Source organism: Elephantulus edwardii, unplaced genomic scaffold, assembly GCF_000299155.1.
Source record: "Elephantulus edwardii isolate Elephantulus edwardi_28Jun2011 unplaced genomic scaffold, EleEdw1.0 scaffold00141, whole genome shotgun sequence".
Taxonomy (NCBI): domain Eukaryota; kingdom Metazoa; phylum Chordata; class Mammalia; order Macroscelidea; family Macroscelididae; genus Elephantulus; species Elephantulus edwardii.
The window spans coordinates 5,746,416-5,767,970 of record NW_006399891.1 but is presented as its reverse complement, the minus strand read 5'-3'; the positions used below and the strand labels follow the sequence as shown (position 1 = coordinate 5,767,970).

The 21,555-nt window shown below is 39.6% G+C and overlaps 2 protein-coding genes across 2 annotated transcripts in view; one reads left to right on the top strand and one right to left on the bottom strand.

Moving 5' to 3' along the window:
* The window catches only part of PTAR1 (protein prenyltransferase alpha subunit repeat containing 1), a 59,357-nt gene that overhangs the window by 26,112 nt on the left and 11,690 nt on the right, over positions 1-21,555 (bottom strand). Inside the window, exons 2-3 of the mRNA XM_006894406.1 lie at positions 14,855-15,024; positions 552-618 (exon numbers count right to left, since the gene is read on the bottom strand). Coding sequence (XP_006894468.1) covers positions 552-618; positions 14,855-15,024 — 237 coding nt within the window. The remainder of the gene's footprint in view (positions 1-551; positions 619-14,854; positions 15,025-21,555) is intronic.
* LOC102847637 (60S ribosomal protein L28-like) lies at positions 6,238-7,407 on the top strand. Its single transcript, XM_006894417.1, has 2 exons — positions 6,238-6,246; positions 7,051-7,407. Exons 1-2 carry the CDS (start codon positions 6,238-6,240, stop codon positions 7,405-7,407), a joined length of 366 nt encoding a protein of 121 aa, XP_006894479.1.

Here is a 21,555-nt window from a genome sequence, read left to right as displayed (position 1 = left end):
GTTTAGGGCTGTTGTACATAGGGTCGCTATGAGTTGCAGGCGACTCGACGGCACATAACAACAACAACAACATAAAGTATTTTAGATATAAAAGCTGCAAAATTCAGAAATCAAAATGTGATCTCTAAAACGCTGAGGCTCAGAGATTTTAAGGGATCTGTCACAGTATTAATGACTAAGTTAAAAGCATGGCCTTGAATCCTCATCCCACACATTCTCCACTGCAATGAGGTGCTGCTCAAATATACCAACCAACACCTCACAATATAACTAGTTATGCTGAGTGCTCCCTATTCTCCTAAAAAGGAAGAAAAATAAAGCACACAATTTACATTCAGGCAAGAAATTACGGTGAACAGACAGGCAAGCACAATGGACAAACTGTCCAAATTGTCATGAAGATACTGTAAAACTGGATTGAAAAAACCCCAGGTGTAAGATGCCATGTATACATGATTCATAGTTTGTTTTTCAAGAAGCTAACAACTCAACGGTGTTTATAAGGCTTCAGGGATTTTAAGTTCATCTTTTTACTGATAGGAACAACATACCTCACATTCCAAGCAGTAGTAAAGTCTGGGTTTAGAAGCAGCAGGGTGCACGTGACATCTATCAATTCTAAAATAAAGAGAAAGCATATTAAAAATAAATAGTCCTACCCTTTAGAGCTTGGCTTCCCTTCCTTGACTTTCTCTCTCTCTCTCTCTCACACACACACACCCCTGCTACTGTACAATATGTATCTCACATCCTACTTACTTTAATGATAGCTACCCTGGTCTAAGCTATCAAGGGCATGAAGGTTATCCTCAAGATTTCTTCTAACAAAAATAAGTATAATTTAAAAAAAAAAAAAGTCAACACTGAAACAAGTTTACAGCATTTAAAAAATCTTCAAGGAGAGGGAGAAATGACTCCACAATACCTTCTAAATACAATTCATTTATATTCTTCTGCAAATATTAGCTGTATCCATTCTTATAGAAATTTTTTGCACTGCTATCAAAATAATAAATGTACAGTTTTGCTCTGTGTTTTTTTTTCATTAAATATGATTTCCTATACTGCAAATTAAGTATTTATAAATGTTCTCCAAATGGGCAAGGTTTACTTGTACTGCCAAGACTAAGATGAGTGTATTTACTTTTCTGTAATTCTGGCCTATCTAAATTTATCTTAAAGAATAAATACAGCTTTTTCTCTCCTTTGCTGCTGACAGCATGCTTTAATGTTTGGTTTCAACCTTGTCTTTCAAGGAATCCTTTCTCCTCCTTTTCCCTTCTCTTTCTCATTTTAGTTTTAATAAGGCCTACCTACCATTCACTAGCTAGGCCTCTGTCTTAATGTCTTAATAAACATTTTTCCTAACCCACAGCGTCCCTTTTCAGCAGGAAGTAGCTAAGAGAATACGCCATCCCCTTTTCCTTATGACTCAGGGTGAAGTCTCTCTCAGGGAGGAGTGATAGGGAATGGCAAAGGACACACTGACAAAGAAGATTAATCAGAACTGGCTTTGACAAGCACTGTGGCATTTGGACAAGAACAAACTGGGAGGAGGGTAGAGAGAATAGTGCAACAAGGAATGAATGGAAACCCAAAATCTCTGTAAATGTTTATGAAAATTAATAAAATATAGAAAAAAAATAAACATTTTTCCTAAAAAAAGAAAAAGATGAATATAGAAGATAGAAAATGATACTTTGTTTTGACTTACTTCTTTATATTTATTAACAGAAGACTTTTCCATATATGTTTACTACTTAATAGTTCCTTTTATAAACAGTTTATTCATGTTTACTAGTTAATTGACTATCAAGGTCATGAAGCAATGTTTATATATTCAACTAAGTTCCCTATATCTCTATTTAAAAAATATTTTGTCTTATTTTCTTCCTTTTACTAAAGCTACAAAGAAAATTTTAGGATTATCAACCTACAGATTTAATATTAACATAACCTCTACTATATTAATAAACAAATGCCAAGTAAACAAAACATAATCAATCTCCATAATAGTCTATGTGTTTCCTACTGCCAAAGGGGCCCTTTAGAGTAGTGAGAGATCTTCACCCTGAAACCCACAGCATCCCTTTTCAGCAGGAAGTAGCTAAGAGAATACGCCATCCTCTTTTCCTTATGAATCAGGGTGAAGTCTCTCAGGGAGGAGTGATAGGGAATGGCAAAGGACACAGTGACAAAGGAGATTAATCATAACTGGCTTTGACAAGCACTGTGGCAATTGGACAATTAAAACAGACATGGGGGGGGAAGAAGAACAAACTGGGGAGGAAGGTAGAGAAAACAGTGCAACAATGAATGAATGAGAACCCAAAATCTTTGTAAATGTTCATTAAAACCAATAAAATTTAATAATAATTAAAAAAAAACCACACACACACCCCACAAAACAGTAACTGTGTAATTTATCTAGCACTTAAAGAACTCTGGTAATGCTGGTAAGAAGCTGAGTGCCACAATCCCAAAGCCACACAAATCCACCAATTGCTCTGTAGGAGAAGGCTGGGCAATCTCCTATACAATCTACTGCCTCGAAAAACTGCTGGAAGGTCAGCTGAGTTGGTTCTGTTTCAACGGGATATGACACCACCACCACTGTGTACCAGACAAAGGGAGGTCTGATAGTGTGGTCCACAGGGAGTTCTGCTACTAACTCAACTGCCTCTCTGAATCCATCAGTGATTCAAACTCTTTCCATGCGATTCACAGCCTCAGAAGCCCAAGGGAGAGTAGAGTCAGCTATGAGTTGGTTCTAACTCACTAGCAATAAGAAACTGTATTACCAGACACAGCACTACTACTCCACATTATTTCACTGAATTTTCACAATTACAGTCCAAAAATATTCTAATTTAAAATAGGGAAACTGAAGTACACAGGTTAAGCAATTTGTTTGTAATCAGCTTTCGACAAACAACTCAATCATACTGCATTTGAAATGTCTGACTATAATTAATAAGTAGGACATTCTGAGTGTTTAAATAACAGATAAACACAAAGTCATTACAACCAGATATAAAGAAACATTCATTAAAGGAGCAACATGTGGGAGCATCAGCACAGTTCTTTCGCCCTCTATCCCCTCCTGCGCAAACCATTATATTCATACACATGATACGCCGATAAAAATTATTAAACGCTTCGTTCTTTGATTCCTAATAGGCTTGAAAATTAATATATTGTTTACTAAGGAAAAAAAGTAATATTCTGCATCATTATTCATTTAATGTCACAAATACTCCAAGTATTGACTATATGCAAAACATTAATCTGGGCCCTCAAGGTTATAGATAAAGTAGAAATAGAAAAAATGATGACAACTCTTGCTTTCCACAAGGCAGTTTGGAAAGATGAAGACATACAATAACTGTTAAAACTCTGTGTATGTACTGTACAAACAGATACAGTAATTGTATATAACTCAAAACCCCTCAAACTCATTGTCTTTGAGTTAGAACCTACTCAAATAGATATTTTGAGATTGTACATGAGAGATTTCTCATCCTTCCTCTGTGGAGCCACTGGTAGCTTCTAAATGGCTGAAAGGCTCAATTTTGGGGTTAGCAGAGCAACTCTCTCCAGAATACTTCACCAGAGATCTTAATTCCATAAAGAAATACACTACAACATGGAAATCACTAAAGAACTCACAATTAATTCTTACTGTAGTAGACAGGAAAGATAAATAAGGGCATAAACAGAATTGCTTGCAAAAAATCCCCCCACCTTATTCCCATCAAGTTGGAACAGATATACAGCTGACCCTCCAGCAAGTTTTCAGAGGCTGTAAAATGCACAGGAGGAAACTATTTTTCTCCTGAAATAGAGCAGAAAAAGACAAAAAAAAGGCAAAGAAACATGGAACTTCACAGAGTGATCTCCTGGAGATTATGGATGATGAAATTATGGACAAACAGAGCATAACCATGGCACAAGTGCTAGAGAACCATCCCAGAAAACCGAGCTTTCCAGAAGCTGGTTCCAGTATCTCCGTCAGCCTAGCTCTGTTCTGCCCGAATCAATCATACTACCATTCTCCACATACGTCGCCTATCTACCTCCACCTCCTCGTCCCATACAAACCACATACCTACCTGCCTGTTATTCCCTCTGCCAACGCTTTCCTCATCTACTGAAAAAATCTTTCATGTGTTATGTATATCTTACTTGGTCATCTACCCACTTTGTACAACAAATACTTCCTTAATCAGACAGCAAATTTCTTCGAGGCAAATCTGATGATACACAATTTTAACTCACTCTTTCAAATTTTCTAAGCACTTACAAACCAGGTACCAAGCTGGGTAAAGATGAAGAAGGGGTTCTTGCCAAAAAGCAACTCTGTACCTACTCACAGTGTGATGCTGTTAGATGCCACAGAGATGTCCTCACAGTGACCCAACTTACAAAAGAACAAAATGCTGTCCAATCCTGCACCATCCTCCAAATCACGGCTCCACCTGAGCCCTGTGCTGCAGGCATTTTGTTGGTCCACATGGTGTCTTCCTTCTTTTCATCAATCCTCTATTTTACCAAGCTTGATGTCTTACACTGGGGACTGGCCTTTCCTGAGAACATGCTCAAGGCATATGAGACCAAGTCTTGCTCTGCTAGGGAGCACGCTGACGCCACTTCTTCCAATGATTTGTTTACTGGCATTCTATATTCCCTACAGTCTTTTCACTAACATCCCAGGTCAAAGGCATCAATTCTTACTCCATTTTCCTTGAAGCACAGAGAAATGGCAAGTGCTTAAACCTTAAACCTTAACTACTATTTAACGTAATCTTTTTTACTGGCTCCCTATATAACTTCCCTCTGTGAACCTGCTTTCTAATATCTGAAGTGAGAAAAAGAACATCAACTTCATGACATTCTGAGCAATAAGATTCAGCCAATTTCCTCATATCTCTGACATACTGAGTACTCAGTAAATATCTGTTCAATAAAACACTATGCTACTTTTCAACCAAGAAACTAGTATCTTCGATTAATCAAATAAATTGGGGGAAAATGGCACAGTTGTTCCTATATGGAAACTGTCTAAATTTCTAAAATAAGCAACTATAATTACAAAAGTCACTACGCTGCATGGTAACTAGATGGAATCACTTCTGCATTAGAAGAAAGCTTTTGGAAGGACTTTGTCTGATGTATACAATTTTCCCAAAGCTGTTGACAGCACTAAGGTATTTTCGTACTTCGTCTCTTCGACTCTGCCTTTCTCTAACAAGGAAAATGTTATGTTTGATCAATGGTGGAACTACTTTGAATGCAATTTTCCTTCTCCCCAAAATAAAATTCACACTTCCTAAAACAAGGACTCAATAAATTAACCCATTTTCCATTTTGTGTCTACGTAAAGAAAGGAAGGCTGACCAAAATAATACTTGTTTTAATGGATTCTCCCCCAGGAAGGCAAGAGCAGATGTTGGTGTAAACCCAGCTTCAACACTTCCTGGGAACTCTGGGGTAAGCCACTTAATCTCCCTGGGTCTTCATGTCTTTCACGTGGGTAATAACAAAGCTATTAATAGTGTTGCTCATGAAGTGTTAGGACAGTAACTGACACACAGGAAACATTTGGTGAGAATTCCTATTACAAAGCTTCTATCCTTGTTTCACAAATGACACCGAGATTAGATGCTGAAGGCGAGAAAGAATCTTTTTAAGCTGGTTAAGTAGTGACTACTAAGCTGTGGGACACTTCTCAACTTGTAAGAATTTCAGTATTTGAAACCTACCAATGGTGGGGCTAGTAACACATACAGCCACAGTCGAGGGAAATGTTTAAAAGGTCTCTCCAGCTAGTTGCCTAATGTTTGCACACGATGACGAAACAGAGTTGCTTTAGACAACTAAAGTCCAAATTGTGGATCTGCACAGATGCAAGGGTTAAGTCTTGATTTTCTTTCTTCCTTCACCTACCAAATTTTTAGTTTTCCTATACCATCAAATTCTGTCCTTTCAAATCTTTCTGAATCATTGCTGTTGGGAGGCATCATCAATGTGACTGTAACTCACAGAGGCCTCATGAACAACAGAAAGATACCCTGCCCTACGCTATACCATCCTCACAATACGATGTCAGCAATGCTCAGGCCCACTGCCGGAGTCACTCTGTCAATCAATCTTGTTGACAGTCTTCCTCTCTTTCTCTGACCTTTATTTTCCCAAGCAGTATGTTTTCTTTCCAAGAGTCTGGCACCTCTTGATAATATGCCCAAAGTATGTGAGATGAAGTTTCACAAACCTTGCCTGTAAAGAGCACCTTAACTGCACTTCTCCAGGGCAGATTTATTTGTTCTTTTGGCAATGCAAGGTATATTCAATTCTATTCACCAATATCAAAGGCATAAATTCTTCTTTGGTCATCCTTAGTGCTCAATTTTGTTGTGTACCGTAGAGGCACCTGACTCATAGCTGATCCTCCAGCAGGTTATTAAAGACAGTTAATGGCACGGGAGGAGACGGCCCATCTTTATCCCACTGAGCTGACGGTGGCCTTAAACCAGCATGCCTTCGGGATTGCAGCAGAGCTTCTTGCCACTAGGTCAACAGAGCTCATTCATTGTTCAGTTTGACATGCACATGAAGCAACGTAAAATACCACAGTATGGGTATGGCACACCTTAGTCTTTAAACTGAAATCCTTGCTCTTTAGCACTTTAAAGCCGTCCTAGATAGAAAATACATCTTTTCATTTTCTGACTGTTGCATTAGTGTATATTGATTATGGACCCATATAAAAGAAAATCATGCATAATTTCACTCTCTTCTCCATCTTTCAAGAAGCTGCCTATTGCTCCAGTGATGAGCATTTCTGTTTTCTTGATTTTGAGGTATAACCCATATTGAAGGCTGTAGTCTGTTTTTCTTCAGTAAGTGCTTCAAGTATTCTTCACTTTCTGTAAATAAGGTTATGTCATTTGTATAACACAAACTGTTGATGAGTCTTGCTCCCATTGAGTACCACTCTTCATCAATTTTACCTTCTCGAGTTATTTTTTAACATGTAGCCTTGATTAAAAGGACAAGCTGACTTACAGCACCGAGCCCAATAACCTCAAAGCCCGCAACTCCTTCCGCTACAACGGGCTGATCCACCGCAAGACCGTGGGCATGGAGCCGGCCCCCGACAACAAGTGGGTCGTGGTGGTGATGAAGCGGAGGTCAGGCCAGAGGAAGCCAGCCGCCTCCTACGTGCGGACCACCATCCACAAGAACGCCCGGGCCACACCCAGCAGCATCCACCACATGATCCGCAAGAACAAGTACCGGCCCGACCTGCACATGGCTGCCATCCGCAGGGCCAGCGCCATCCTGCGCAGCCAGAAAAAGCCCATGATGGTGAAGAGGAAGCGAACCCGCCCCACCAAGAGCTCCTGAGCACCAGCCGTCCCAGCACCCCAGCAATAAAGATGGCTCGTCTCCACCAAAAAGAAAAAAAGACATATCCACAAACGTTCCTTTGCTAGATGTTATTGTTGTCTATTGTTGAGTATTTTCAGAGGCTGCTAATTACATGGGAGAGGATTTTCTCCCCCAGAGCAGGTGGTGGATTTGAACCTGTGTCTTTGGTTGGCAGCACAACTCCTTCCTACCAAGCCAACAGATTGCTACATATATGAAGACCAAAGACTAGGTAGTGGACTTGAGTGTGCCAGAGATTGTGAGAATGGCATGGGATAGGACAGTGTCCAGGCTGGTTTTTCATAGGGTGAGTAGGAGAAAAGATTTGATGGCATCTTACACTCCCTCCTCCTCCCCCCAAATCATCACATTACAGAGATAAAAAGGAGTTATGGCACATAGACATATGAAGGTAGTTAAATTTTAGCTGTTACAGGAGAGGATATAAAGATACTACAGAAAAGTCAGGAGAAAAAGTCAATCAATATGCTTTCTTTTTCCTTTGCTGTACAGTATTCTAGAAACATTCCTAGGCCAACAATCACCTGGTAACGGTAACAGAGCGTAACAATTATCTCTGACAGGAATATAATTAATCCATGGTTTCTAGAAGTAAATTCAAAGTTAACCTGGACTGGTTAATATCTTCCTTTAAAGCACATTTAGGTCACCATTCAAGAAGAGAAGATGGACATTAATGGCGTGGTAAGCAGTAGAAATGGAAACCAAATGCACTGTTGACAAGTGGGTTCCAACTCCAGCGACTACAGGATAGAGCAGAACTGCCCCCCCGTGGTTTTGAGGCATGACTCTGGCCTGGAGTGGATGGCCGTGTAGCCCTGTCCCAGAGTGGCTGTGCATTTCAACCAACCTGTTGGTGAGCAGCCTAACACTCTAACAAATGTCTGCAGAATATGTAAAAATGTTACATAAACAAAGGAAAACAGTCGTCCATGTTCCTAGTAAACTCAAAAGTCATTTGGGGAAAACAGGTCATCAAATTATCAACTATAATGCAGCACAACAAAGGCTACCATGCAAGTAGTCCGAATACAGGGCTCTAAAAGGCACACTGAGAAATTATTACTTCTGAGAGGTCGGAAAAGACACTCAATGTTTTGAGTGGTAAATGTGACACCCCCCCAACACACACACACACACACACACACACACACACACACACTCACAGGGGTGAAATGGCATATGGTGCCTGTGTGCACTGTATGTGGGTGGCAGGTGAGGGGGGAGGCAGGGCTGGCGACCACAGTGGTCATGACAAGCTGAATGCTATCTGGCCTCAGCAAATGCACAACAGACAGTACTAACAGCAAAGTTAAAGAATGGAAGAGTGTATGTTATGGGATCAATAGCAACAAACTAAAAATGCTTTTAGGGGTCAAATGAATGTCAAAGAAGCAATAAAACAAACCTGTGATAAATGGCAACTGATCCTCCACCTGAGGATCTGGTAGCTAAGGGACCATGGGGAGACGAACAGGCTTACCCAGTCAAGAAAAGCAACAATTACCAGCCTCCACCAAGGTTGCCACGTAGAGGTGCTAAACCAGGGCTCTGATGGTTTTAAGACAAGACAGAAATTCAGATCTTCATCCTGATTTTTAACGTTGGCAACTAATTTTAAAACATCTTTAAAAACACTACATAAGCCAAGATTAAAAATATCTGTGTGCAGACTGCAGTCTAGTGGTTGAAACCCTGGAATCTCTGATGCTGAGAATAAAACAGAGGGAAAGCCTGGGAATGTAGGCTGGGGACAGGCTGGAGACACCACATTAAGGAGCTCTTGGTGTTCAGAGTTCATCCAAGCCATAAGAGTCCCACTTGGATCCTGTGCCTTACCTTACCAATGCCACCCAGTTAATCCTGACTCACGGGGACCCTCCATCAGGTTCCTAAGGCTAAAAATCTTTACAGGAGGCGACTGCCCATTTTTCTTTCCTAATACAGCTAGCGGATTTGAACCACTGACCTTTCAGTTAGCAGCACAAAACTATGCCACCAGGGGCCCTTATCCTAATCTTGGAAGTATCATGAAATGACATCATCAGGTATACATTTCAGAACTGGTTCTCAGATGAAGTGTTGTGTTGCATGACAGACATGGATTACAGAAGAGAGACTAGAAATGAGGCAGAGGACAAAAGAAATCACCTCCGTTACAGATGACATAACCTTGCTTGCTGAAACTAAGGAGGATTTGAAGTGTTTGCTGCAGAAGGTCCAGGACTGCAGCCTTCAATAGGGACTACATCTTAATATCAAGAAAACAAAGATCCTCACAACAGGGCCAAGAAACAGTATCATGGTGGTGGTAAATGTCACTGAGTTGAGTATGACTCATAGTGACAATTTAAACAACTGATCTGAACAGTCCTGTCCCATGCCACCCTCACTATCTCTCACACACTCAAGCCCACTGCCACAGTCACCTATGTTAATCCACCTGGGTGAGAGTCTTTCTTCTCTTTTGCCAGCTTTCCAAGTATAACTCCCTCTCCAAAGAATCATGACTCCTTCTCCTAGCAACATGCTCAAGGTATGTGAGGAGAAACTTCACCATCTTTGCGCATTTTGACTGCACCCTGTCCAAGACATTCCTGTTTGTTCTTTCGGCCGTCCATGGAATCTTCAGCACTCTTCTCTAACACCACAGTTCAAAGGCATCAATTCTTCTTTCGTCATTCTTAGTGACTGTCCAGCTCTCAGATGCATAGCAAATGTCTAAAAAAGACCATGGTCTGAATCAGATGCATCTTAGCCCTCAAACTACTTCTCAATAATTTGGAGAAGTTCCTGATTGCAGATTTTCCCACTGCAATGTCTCTTGATCTCCTGACTGCTGATTCCAAATATAGTCACTGTGGATCAAGTAAGACAAAGCTGTTCGCAGTCCGAATCCTTTCTCCATAATGATGTTGCCAATCGGTCCAGTGGCAAGGACATTTGTTTTCTCTTTTCCCCCCCTTGTTGTGTACCATCGAGTCAGAGCCAACTGGCACAGGAGGAGATTGACCCTCCTTCTCCAGTGGAGTATCTGGTGCATTCGAACCATGAACCTTCAGGACTGCAGCACAGCTTCTTGCCACTAGGCCACCAGAGCTCCCTTAGAGTACTTTTGTTTTCTTGATGCTGAGATGCAATCCATATTGAAGGCTGCAGTGTTTAACTTTCTGTAGCAAGTGCTTGAAGTCTCATTTTTAGCAAACAAGGTTGTGTCAACTGCTTAACAAAGGTGATTTGTTGTTATGGGCTGTTGATTCACTTGTGACTCATAGCGATCTATGTACAACAGCCCTAAACCCTGCTCTATCTCCTGCCAACCTTACTGTCTCTGACACACCTATCCCCATTACCCTAGTGACAAAATCAATCCATCTCATCAAGGGTCTTCCTCTCCTGTGCTGTCCCTCCACCCTCCCAAGCATGACGTTCCTCTCTAAGGACTGATTCCACCTTACAACATGTCCAAAGTATGTCAGACGGAGCTTCAGAATCCTTGCTTCCAAGGAGCAGCCTGGCTTCACACTCTCCAGGGTGAACTTGTCTGTTCTAGCAGTCCATGATTTATTCAATGCTCTTCTCCAGCACCAAAGCTCAAAGGCATCAATTCTCCTTCTGTCATCTCCATTGTCCAGCTTTCTGATGCATAGTAAGTAAAGGCAAAGATCATGGCCTGTATTAGGTGCACTTTAGTCCCCAGACTGACATCGTTGCTCTTTAGTACCTTGGAGAGGTCTCTGACAATAGACTTTCCCAATGCAATTTGTCTTTTAATTTCCTGACTAACCACAAAGGTGATCAGTCTCCCATTAATATAGATGCCACATTTTTCTTTAGAGTCCAGCTCCTTGATTAATTTGCTTAGCATATAGATTACATAGGTATGGATAGAGGATACTATCTTGACACTCAAAGATCCTTACCACTTGACCAAGAGACAGTATTGTGACAGATGGAGAAGACTGAGGTTTATTTAACGATTTCATCTTACTCAGATCCACAATCAACACTTTTGACACCAGTAATCAGGAAATCAAAAGATCAGTTACATCAAGGACCTCTCTAGAGTTGCTAAAAAGCAATGATGTCAGTCTACAGACTAAGGTGTGCCTGATCCAGGCCATGGTCTTCTCAACTGCTTACTATGTATCTGAAAGCTGGACAACAAACAAGACTGAAAGAATCGATGCCTTTGAGTTGTGGTGCTGGAGAAGAGTACTGAACATACCATGGACTGCCAAGAGAACTAACAATTCTGTAGTAGAGAAGGTGAAACCAGTTTGCTCCGTGAGAGCAAATATTCTGAAGCTCTCTCTCACATATTTTGGGCAAGTTGCCAGAGGGACCAGTCTTTGGAAGAGGACATCATACTTGGAAGGGGAGAAGGTCAGTGCAGAAGAGGAAAACCCTAAATGAGACGAACTGACCTAACGACTGTGGCAATGCGATCAGGTGTGAACTGACCTAACGACTGTGGCAATGTGAAAAGGTGTGTTGGAGATGGTTAGGTTGCTTCAGGATAGGGCAAGGATCACAGCCACTGTTTATAGGGTCGCTATGATTTGAAGTCAACTCAACGACACATAACAACAACAACTAAAGAAAACATACCAGTATGGAAGAGAAATAATGAAGACCTGTGTGGCAAAAGTCAACGGAGAGCAGGAGATAGCTTTGAGAAATGGCTTCTTTACAGATAGAAAAGGAGCTGCAAGAATGAAAAGCAGAGGAGGGAGGGGTGGGCAGGGAGGAAAGTGTGCAACAATGAATGAATGGAAATCCAAAGTGTCTGTAAACTTTCATTAAAATTAATTTTTTTTAAAAAGAGCAACTACAAAAAAGAAAAGTGAAAAGCAGAACAAGCTGGTGTTAAGGGTACACTGGAGACAGCTGTCCGTGTAACTGCAGAGGGGAGCTCTGCCCAGTCAGGACTCCAAGACTGAGGTCTTTTCTTGTGTTTTGTATTTGTCACGGAATTCTCAACAGTGACATTTCCGAGCTGAAAATTCATTTCTCTCTCAAATCATACACAGCTATTACAAAAGATTTTTCCACTTTTTAAAATCAGTCTCTTGTCAAGTAATTAAGCAGGGATGCCTTCCAAACATTTAAGGACTTTGGTATATTAATGAGAACATAAATTCCATTTGGCTAAAAAGAAAAAAAAAATATATATCCTAGAAGTAAAGGTCACTTTCAGTCAGATTATGTTAAGTAAATGCTAGGATTTTGAATCAATGAATTACACAGACACTGACATTTCTAAAACCGATCTTTAAATTGCCAGCTTTTTTGTCAGCTTGGCTTTTCTAATACAGACAATATTTTCTACAGAACTCATTTTCAAGGTACAATATTTTCATAAAATAACTGTTTATCCTAATATGTCCAACCATTTCTTTTTTTCTTTGCAAGATTCACCTGTGTTCTAACAGCTTCATTTCCTATGTTTGGCAGAATACTTTTTATATTAGCTGGATGACATTTTCAGGTCTAACCAGAAATTAATTTCCTTATTTACACTGATTACACAATTCTGGTAATATATGACATCATAATGGGCTATGCTTCCAAAAAGAAAAGTGATACCCAAAACTGTTTCCAGGTTACAGAAGTTAGGATTAAAATCCAAAGACCCACTTGTACACATTAACAGTTGCACCAGAATTCAAAATTTAGATGCCAGCTATTGCTGCGAGTGAGTTTAACCATTTGATATGCTGCCTGATCCTCCTGGGCTTGTTAAGACTATTTAGTGAGCAGACAGACCTAGAGAGCACATGACACAGGAAAACAGAGCAAAAGGTGAGGAGGGCAGCAAGAAAGTGCTCTGAGCCAGTGCACACAAATGGCCAAGAGTAAATGACTGGACAAAACCATAGCCTTGGACTTTTTAATTCTTATTTGTTTCTTCTCTATAGATACTCATTCTGTCTCCTCCCATATTTAGTTCTATATTGCTGTAATTATACATTTCTGTAACAACAGAACACACATAATACAGCTTTGTTTGACAAGAAATAACTTGATAGAGTCATAAGGTGTTACATCCTTTCAAGTTTAGTTTAACTGAAACATGCTGATAGAAGGTGGAATATTAAAGGCAGTAAGTTGAATAACAGATAAATACTCTGACCTTTCAAAGGAAATTGGAGAAACTTTTTTAACTAAAAATATGTGTCAGAGGATTATTTGAATCAAATAATCACCAACTTTTTCACACTAAAATTCTTAAAACGGACTACTTCCCTCCTGGAATAAATGGGGGGAAAGTCCTCTACTGTGACAGCAAGTTAAAGACAGTGCTGAAACAAGTTCAAAGAAACCAGAATATCCTGCCTTTGGCAACACTCTCCTCCATATTCCTTCTTCCCCACCCTCCCCCCCCAAAAGACTGTTACTAGATTATAAGCTTCACGCATAAAGAGACTCTGTATTATTAATCTTTCTTATTCCTCACAGTATTTGGAGCAGCTTCAAGTCTGAGTAGGCACTTGATAATGGCTTAAGGAACTGAATAAAATTCTCTAGAAAACAAACTTCTTATTCACAATCAACCTCCAGGCAAGACTGATTACTTTTTAAAAGCATCTCTGTATGTGGGAAGTGAAGTTATTTTTTTTAAAAAAAAAGTCTAGTACACAAAAAATGTGGGACCTGAAGTGAACCTTTAAGGACAAACAGACTTATGCACAAGAGGCATAAGCTCACATACAGGGAACACCACAAAAAGAGACCAGGTAGAAAGCACAGGGATTGTCCGAGGCAGTAAAGAATAACCGTAGGTGTGGATGAGGCAAATACTGGGATGGCTCTCCTATGCCCATTCCTGTAAAGGGCCCAGGAGGCCAGATTCACAGAGCAGGAGGGCCTGCACAAAGCACCAGGCTGGGGCATGATATCACAACCACCATCATGGCTCTGTTGTGTCATATGTGGACTGCTATGAAGATGAATTCTATATTGCCAAAAGATGCTAAAGGATTAGAAGCAGAAACACTGAGTTTAGAAGGATCACAGACTTCTTCAGTGACATTAAATTTTTTCCCCCAAGAAAGTTTCCTTAAAAAAAAAAAATGTGTGTGTGTATAAATAAAAAAATATATAAATATCTCTTACAAATAACCCCAATGCATAAATAGCAGATACAATCAGAACTGCTCTGGCTGCAGTAAGTGGCCTGGAATCCTACTTGAAGTGCTTCTAGAATCATTAAAGATGCTAACAGTTGAAAACTACTGATCAACCTGAGAATTACGTTGTTATTCCTCTCCTAAACCAAACTCCTTACCTGACAGGTCACACACCTGTCCAGGAGTTAAGAGTCTATGAACATCAACACTCTATAAAGAGGGTGCTTCCAAAACCCCAGAGACAAAAGGAGGACATGACTCACACTTACCGTCTTTGTTCAGCCACTGCTTCCTTGTTCTGTAGAGAAGGAGCTTGCTGTGGACATACGGTAAAAGGAACTTGACACACCAGCTCTCCACACCAAGTTTGTTTTCAACCAGGACTATGGGACTCCGATTATACCTAGCTTCAGGACAAGGGATCAGTCCAATTTCATCTCTAAAATATGCAAAACATAAAAAATAATGAAAAGAAAGAATGCTAGCCTTTTAAAAAATTTTTAAATCTTACAAAGTATTTTCAAAATTACAGTTATTTCCCTTATTCGACATATAATTTAGCTCACCTCCTGGACTGGTACAAATTTTTATAAAAATTTCTTAATACCTACAATGCTTACAAAGGTGTGGGGAACTATATTTCTTGTTGCTGTAAGTGAAATTGGTATAATCCTTGAATAGTAATTTGATCAAATTTTAAAGGCACAAATCCAATGGTCCAGCAGTCTCTCTGCTCAAAAATGATCCTATGCCAAAATAGTACTAGGACTTTTACTGCAGCATCACAAAAAACTAACTGTAAACCAACTAAAAGTAACACTGATAGAAGACTGAAATACATGCCAGCTCATCTGTGTGCCAGGAACGGCAAATGTGCTGCTGGTGAGTTAAGCTGACTGGGTCTCAGAGTGATCTGACAGGACAGAGCACAACTGCTCTTTAAGATTCTCAAGCCCATAATTTTTGTATAAGCTGACTGCTAAGAGCTTCCACTTGTGCAGAGGCTGGCTGGTTTGAACTGCTGACTTTTTAGTCTGCAGCTTTGCCACTGTGCCACCAGGGATCCTCTCAGGTGCTACAGTTGTTAATAAAAAGGTGTACCTGCAAGCATGGGTATGAGAACAGTGTCAAGATAAATCAACTGGGAAGGGAAAAAAGAAAAATAGACAAGTTGCCAAAGAGACCAAGTTACCAAGAGTACCAAGAATTCTACATAAATGTTTCCATTTTATCTTTTAAAAGATATTCAGACTGCAGTTGAAACTTTTCTTAAAAGTATACTAAAAAATTTCTGGGAAGAGGAAGATGGGAGGAATAATTTTATTTTATTTTATTTTTTAACTTTAATTTTTAGTATAGGAAAAACTTTTAATTTTACTGTACATATCATATAATATTAAAAATATCACCTGGTTTACACAATAATTTTATTTTTTATATGGCTTGAATTTTTTTCCAGTCACTTGTATGAATTATCTCTTTTTTTTTTTTTAAAAAAAAAGCCATTAAGCTGTTTATACTTGCTTGCAAATAATGTAGAACAGAAACAAATTATCAATAATTTTAAACTGGCATTGAGATTGTTGGCCATTTTTCTTCCCATTTTATAATCCTTTATACACTTATGAATGAAAAATAAAACACACTAATATATCTCAAAGGTTAATTGTTCTGGCAGAACTTATATCCCTGAGCTGAACCTACCTCAACTGAAGTTAGAAACTTGCTGTTTTCTAGGCAGAAAACAAGGAATAAGGAGGGCATTCGACTTGCACAGCAAATAAATCAACAATGTCATGTCTTTCCACAACCATAAAATAAACTACAATTAATTCTTGCTTGCATGACCCAAGCAAACAGTAGACGGTTTATTTCATCAACAAATAACAAGAACCTTTTGTCAACAAGAGCAGCTGAAATAATATTTTCTCAGGGCCTAATAAATTATAAATGTATCATCTTACACACACACACACACACACACACACACACACACCCCAATTAACAAATTGGTTTTCAGAGTTGGTATGTGAAATTATTATGTCCCTGGGTGTCTGTTGCCAAAATACAAGTAAGATATATGCAATGGGGGGAAATACACACACAAACTATTAAGAGATTCTGAATCTAAAGTAACCTACTTTTTACATTCATGAAACAGGAATGCTTTAATTAGCAAGTATCCATTAAGGGTTACAAGTCACTAACAATTATTTCAAGCTAAAAGCTACTCTCAAGCAGATTCTGGAAACCCAAGGCTTTGTATCTGACAAAGCAGCTCAGTTGACTCAAGATTATTGTTGATATAGCGTATAATATCTAAAATGTACTACAAATCTATCAGTTTGTCATACTGTGGTGGCTTGCTTGCTACTATATGCTGGAAGTTCCACCATCAGTACTTCCAATACCAACAGTTACTCATGGAGGACAGCTTTCAGCAGCACTTCCAGACATAGACTCTTAAGATGAAAGCATCTAGTGATACTTCAAAAAATTTGCCAATAAAAACTCTATGGGTGAGCTCTGGTAGCCTAGAGGCAAGAAACTATGCTGCAATACTAAAGGCTTGTGGTTCAAATCCACCAGATGCTCTGCTGGAGAAGGAGGTGCAATTTCCTCCAGTTCCAGTGGGATCCAATTCAATGGTACACACAAGAAAAAGGAAAAACAAAACAAAATAAAAAACAAACTCTATTGGTCACAACAGAACATTCCCTACTACGTCCAAAAAATGTGCCTTTAGGTTGGAAAGCACTCAGCAAAAATGGGGAAGAGGTGCTTCTCAGTGTTGTCAGGTGCGGTGGGCTTGACCCCGACTAAAGTGAGCCTATGAGCAGGCAGGAAACCTTGCCCTAACCTGCACCATCATCATGATCACGCTCAAGTCACTGTTTTAGTTCCTGCATCAATCCATCTTGCTGAGGGTCTTCACCTTTCACTGACCTTCCATCTTTCCAAGCACGATGCTCATCCCCCCCCCCCAAGGACTAGCCCCTCCTGATCATATGTCCAAAGTATGTGTGACAAAATTTCACCATTCCTGAAGGAAAACTCTGGTAGCATTTATCCAAGGCAGATTCGTTTGCTTTTAAGGCAAACAGAGAATCTCTATGTCATCGCTATTAATGTTATTAGTTGCCACTAAATCTCAAAGTAGAGTCCACCTGAAGAAATAGTCTGACCTTGACTTTCACGAAGGGGAAAGGAAAAATCAGAAGTTCAAGGCTAATTCCTATAAGGTCAGACATACCTCCTTTCTCCAACTTTTTTACCTATTCTGATACCAGCTGCTCTCCCACAGCAATCTCTACTTCTTTGCTAGGTTTAAAATTCATTGCAATAGCCACAGTGAACTCAGAAACCACACTCATGATGGAGTTTAAGAGGGGGTAGCAGGCTATATTTCAGGATCAGAAAGAACTCAGGATACAGTTTTCCAATCATGATGGCTTCTTCTCAGCCTGCAAGTAGATTTCTTTGGTCCTTGATCTATCTCTTAGCGTGGCCTCTGTGGAAAAGTGTCATCAAGTCTTCCAGCTTTGCTGCTAAGTTCCCAGAAGCACCCTATTCTACCAGCAAATCTAGCCTGAGAACACTCAGCTCCACTCCACAGGTCAGCAAACATAGGGTCACCAATTGCTTGAAGGTACTGTACTCTGCCAGCATGCCTCCTGCTGGAAAGTACTCAGCTTTCTTACTCTATGGACCTGATGAATACCACTGAACTGTCTCCTGTTCCTGCTGCTGCTTCTCTGCCACGGCTTCTTACTGTCCCTAGTCTTCATAGCTGTCTTCTCAGTCTAAAAGGTTCTCAGCACAGGGATGCTGAGGCCAAAGGGTATGCTCCATTCCCAGCTTTTCTTTCCTGGCGATTGTGAGGTTCCCCTTCTCTACCTCTGTGATGGTTCGTTCAAACCTAGCAGGGAAGATAAAATCAATCTATCCACTCTTCAGAGTTCAGTACATATGATATGGTTCCACTCCCACAAGAGGCAACTCTGGTGGCCTAAGTCTGTAGGGTGTTACACTGTTAACCTGAAGGCTACGCCTCTCTGGCAGTTCAAATCCATCCTGTGCTCCATGGCAGAACAGTGGGCTATCATCTTTGGTGCCATTGGAAGTGAAAAGAGTTGCTGATTTTCACAAGATGTCAAGACCATTATTTGCACTAGTAGCTAGCTATCCAATCTTCTTGCTGGGATTTAAAACCCTGCACAGTCCCACCCAATCATTTGGTGAGAGCTAAAAGACCATGGATGGTAATGCCATACGAAATAATTCACTGTACTACACAATCTTAATGACATGAATGAGGCAAAGACTCTGGCGTCTTCATTCACTGATGTGGCCACATTCAACATGAGAATTATAGCATGCAACCATTAATCAACAGATTCAAGTAGAAGATGGCACAAGACTGCACCATTTCAATGTCTTACATAATAATGTACTGGATACAGAGTTAGGTTCTGAGCATATAAAAGTAATAATTTGGTCCTAAATGTCAAAGAGATAAGAACAGTTTTGCTGGGTGTTGTGTCAATATCTATGATAAATTGTATTTCTTTGTTATTTCAGTATTATAAATAAAGTTCTTCACCAAGAATATGGCAGTCCTGAAAAAGCACCTATGGCTAATGTCTAGTATTCCAAACTTACCTAATTCACTGTAAGGAAAGGTAACCACATCTATATTTATATTTGACTGATACAGGGTCACAGTGCCCTGAGGCCATAGTGGGTTAAGCACTGGAATGCTAGCCAAAAGGTCAGTAGGTCAAGCCCACCAACTGCTATGGAGGAGAAAGATAAGGCAATCTGTCCCTGTGAAGACTGACAGCATCTAAAACCAGTTAACATAGTTAAATTCTGTTCTACAAGGCTGCTATGAGCTGGAAATGGCTTGACAACAATGAGTGTGTATGACTGGATCTGGAATTTTCTGATGTTCAGCTTTTAGTATATAAAGTAAAGCATTTTAAAAAAATAAACTAGCATTATAGCAAAACATAAACCTAATATAATGACTTCAAGAAAGTCTATTCTGTGACACCTAAGAACATTTATATTTTAGTGAAAAGAAGAATAAAAAAATAAGAATATAAATATTTTAACAACAAGAAAAAGAAAAGAACCCTAGTTTCTGGCTATAGCCTCTAAGGGCTATAGGGCTTCCCTTCAGGGGAAGGGGATTTGCTTCAACTCACAATGTTAAAAAAGTGTGTCTTGTTCACTAGTTATACCAGAAATAATATCCAACTAATAATTTAACTAAATTACATAACAATGCCCACTACACAAATTAAAAAACACACTGCTTTTGGTTACTGTTCTTCCAACAAATACTGCGAAGAGAAACAAGTCCTTTGGATATGGGAGTTGTTCAGTAACATCTTACTTAGGGGCTGATGATCATCCTTATACTTCAGTGGTAAAATTTAAATAAGGTGTCAGAGGGGATCACTTTTTGACTCTCCTGAAGCACCTCTTTTTTTTCTAATGCTTAGCAATGAAAACAGCAAGGGTCCAAACTGGGTTCTGCCAAAAGCTAGACAGATGTATTTCTACCTATCTACATATTTCGGTCATGCCACTTGTCCTCTCTGACCTCATTTTGCTCATTTTTACAATAGTAAAAAGGCTATATATTTCTGAGTGAAGTCAGTCTCATTTAACTCTCAAATTTTGTGATGATATTCTCAAGTAATCAGAGTAGAAACAGGTATCAAAGAGCATAAAGCAACAGGAAGGAAAACAACCCTTGTTGGCACAGTTAAAACACTTGGCTGCACTGCAATCACAGAGATACATGGTTCGAATCCACCAGATGCTCTGCTGGGGAAGGAGGGGCAAACTCCTGTACCAGTCAGATCCAATTTGACGGTACACACACACACACACAACCAATAAAATAAAAATAAATTTAAAAAAAAAAAAAACACTCGGCTGCTCATCATAACGGTCACCAGTTTGAATCCACCACAATCACTTCCTCAGATGTGGCAGCTTACACCTGTCTATAGGTCATGACAGATCAGAAGTGACTCAAGTGCAGAGTGTCTGGTGTTTGAGTTTAGTAAGGTATAGAGAAAAGCATTACTAGACTTGGAAAACAACTGACAATGTAATTTAAAACATTTTACTGTAATTTCATTCAAAGTTTAGTCTTGGTTTTCCATTCAAAAATTTATGTATCTTTTATTTTGCAATCAATGTGGATTTATAAAATTTTCTGTTCTCAGTATTCTTATCTGAAATAAAGGAATAAAAATGCCTGTTCATGTAATGCTGAATATAGAGCAAGGGGATACTGGCTGGTTTAAAGTCAGGAAAAGCTGTGTGCCAGGACGGCACCCTTCCATCATTTTCTGTACAATCCGTATGCTAAACAAATAATGCAAGAAGCTGCCTGTATGGGAGAGAATGAGGCATCACAATTGGAAGGCTCATCAGCAACCTATATTATGCAGAAGACACAACTTTACTTGCTGAACGTCAAAAGGACTTGAGGCGCTTACTGAAGACCAGACTGTTAGTCTTCAGCGTGGATTATACCTCAAGTTAAAGAAAACAAAATCCTGACAACTGGACCAATTAACTATGTAACACTGCTAAAAAAGTGGAAGAAAGGCTGAACTTGACCAGGTTTGTGGGTCCACAATCAACACCCATGGAAAGAGCAGTCAACAAACCAAATGTATCTACTGCACTGGGCAAATCTGTTGTCAAAGATCTCCTTAGATCAAGAAAGAGTGAAATTCTCAGTTTAAAGACCTGACCCAAGCTATAGTACTTTCAGTCACTTCATATCCACATAAAAACTAGATAATGAGTCTTCCTATCCATAAGCAAGGGATATTCTTCCACTTTTCAAGATCTCTTATTGTTTCTTGTAGTAATGTTTTGTAATTTTCTTGGAAAAGGTCCTTTGTACTTCTGGTTAAATTTATTCCCAAGTATTTAATCT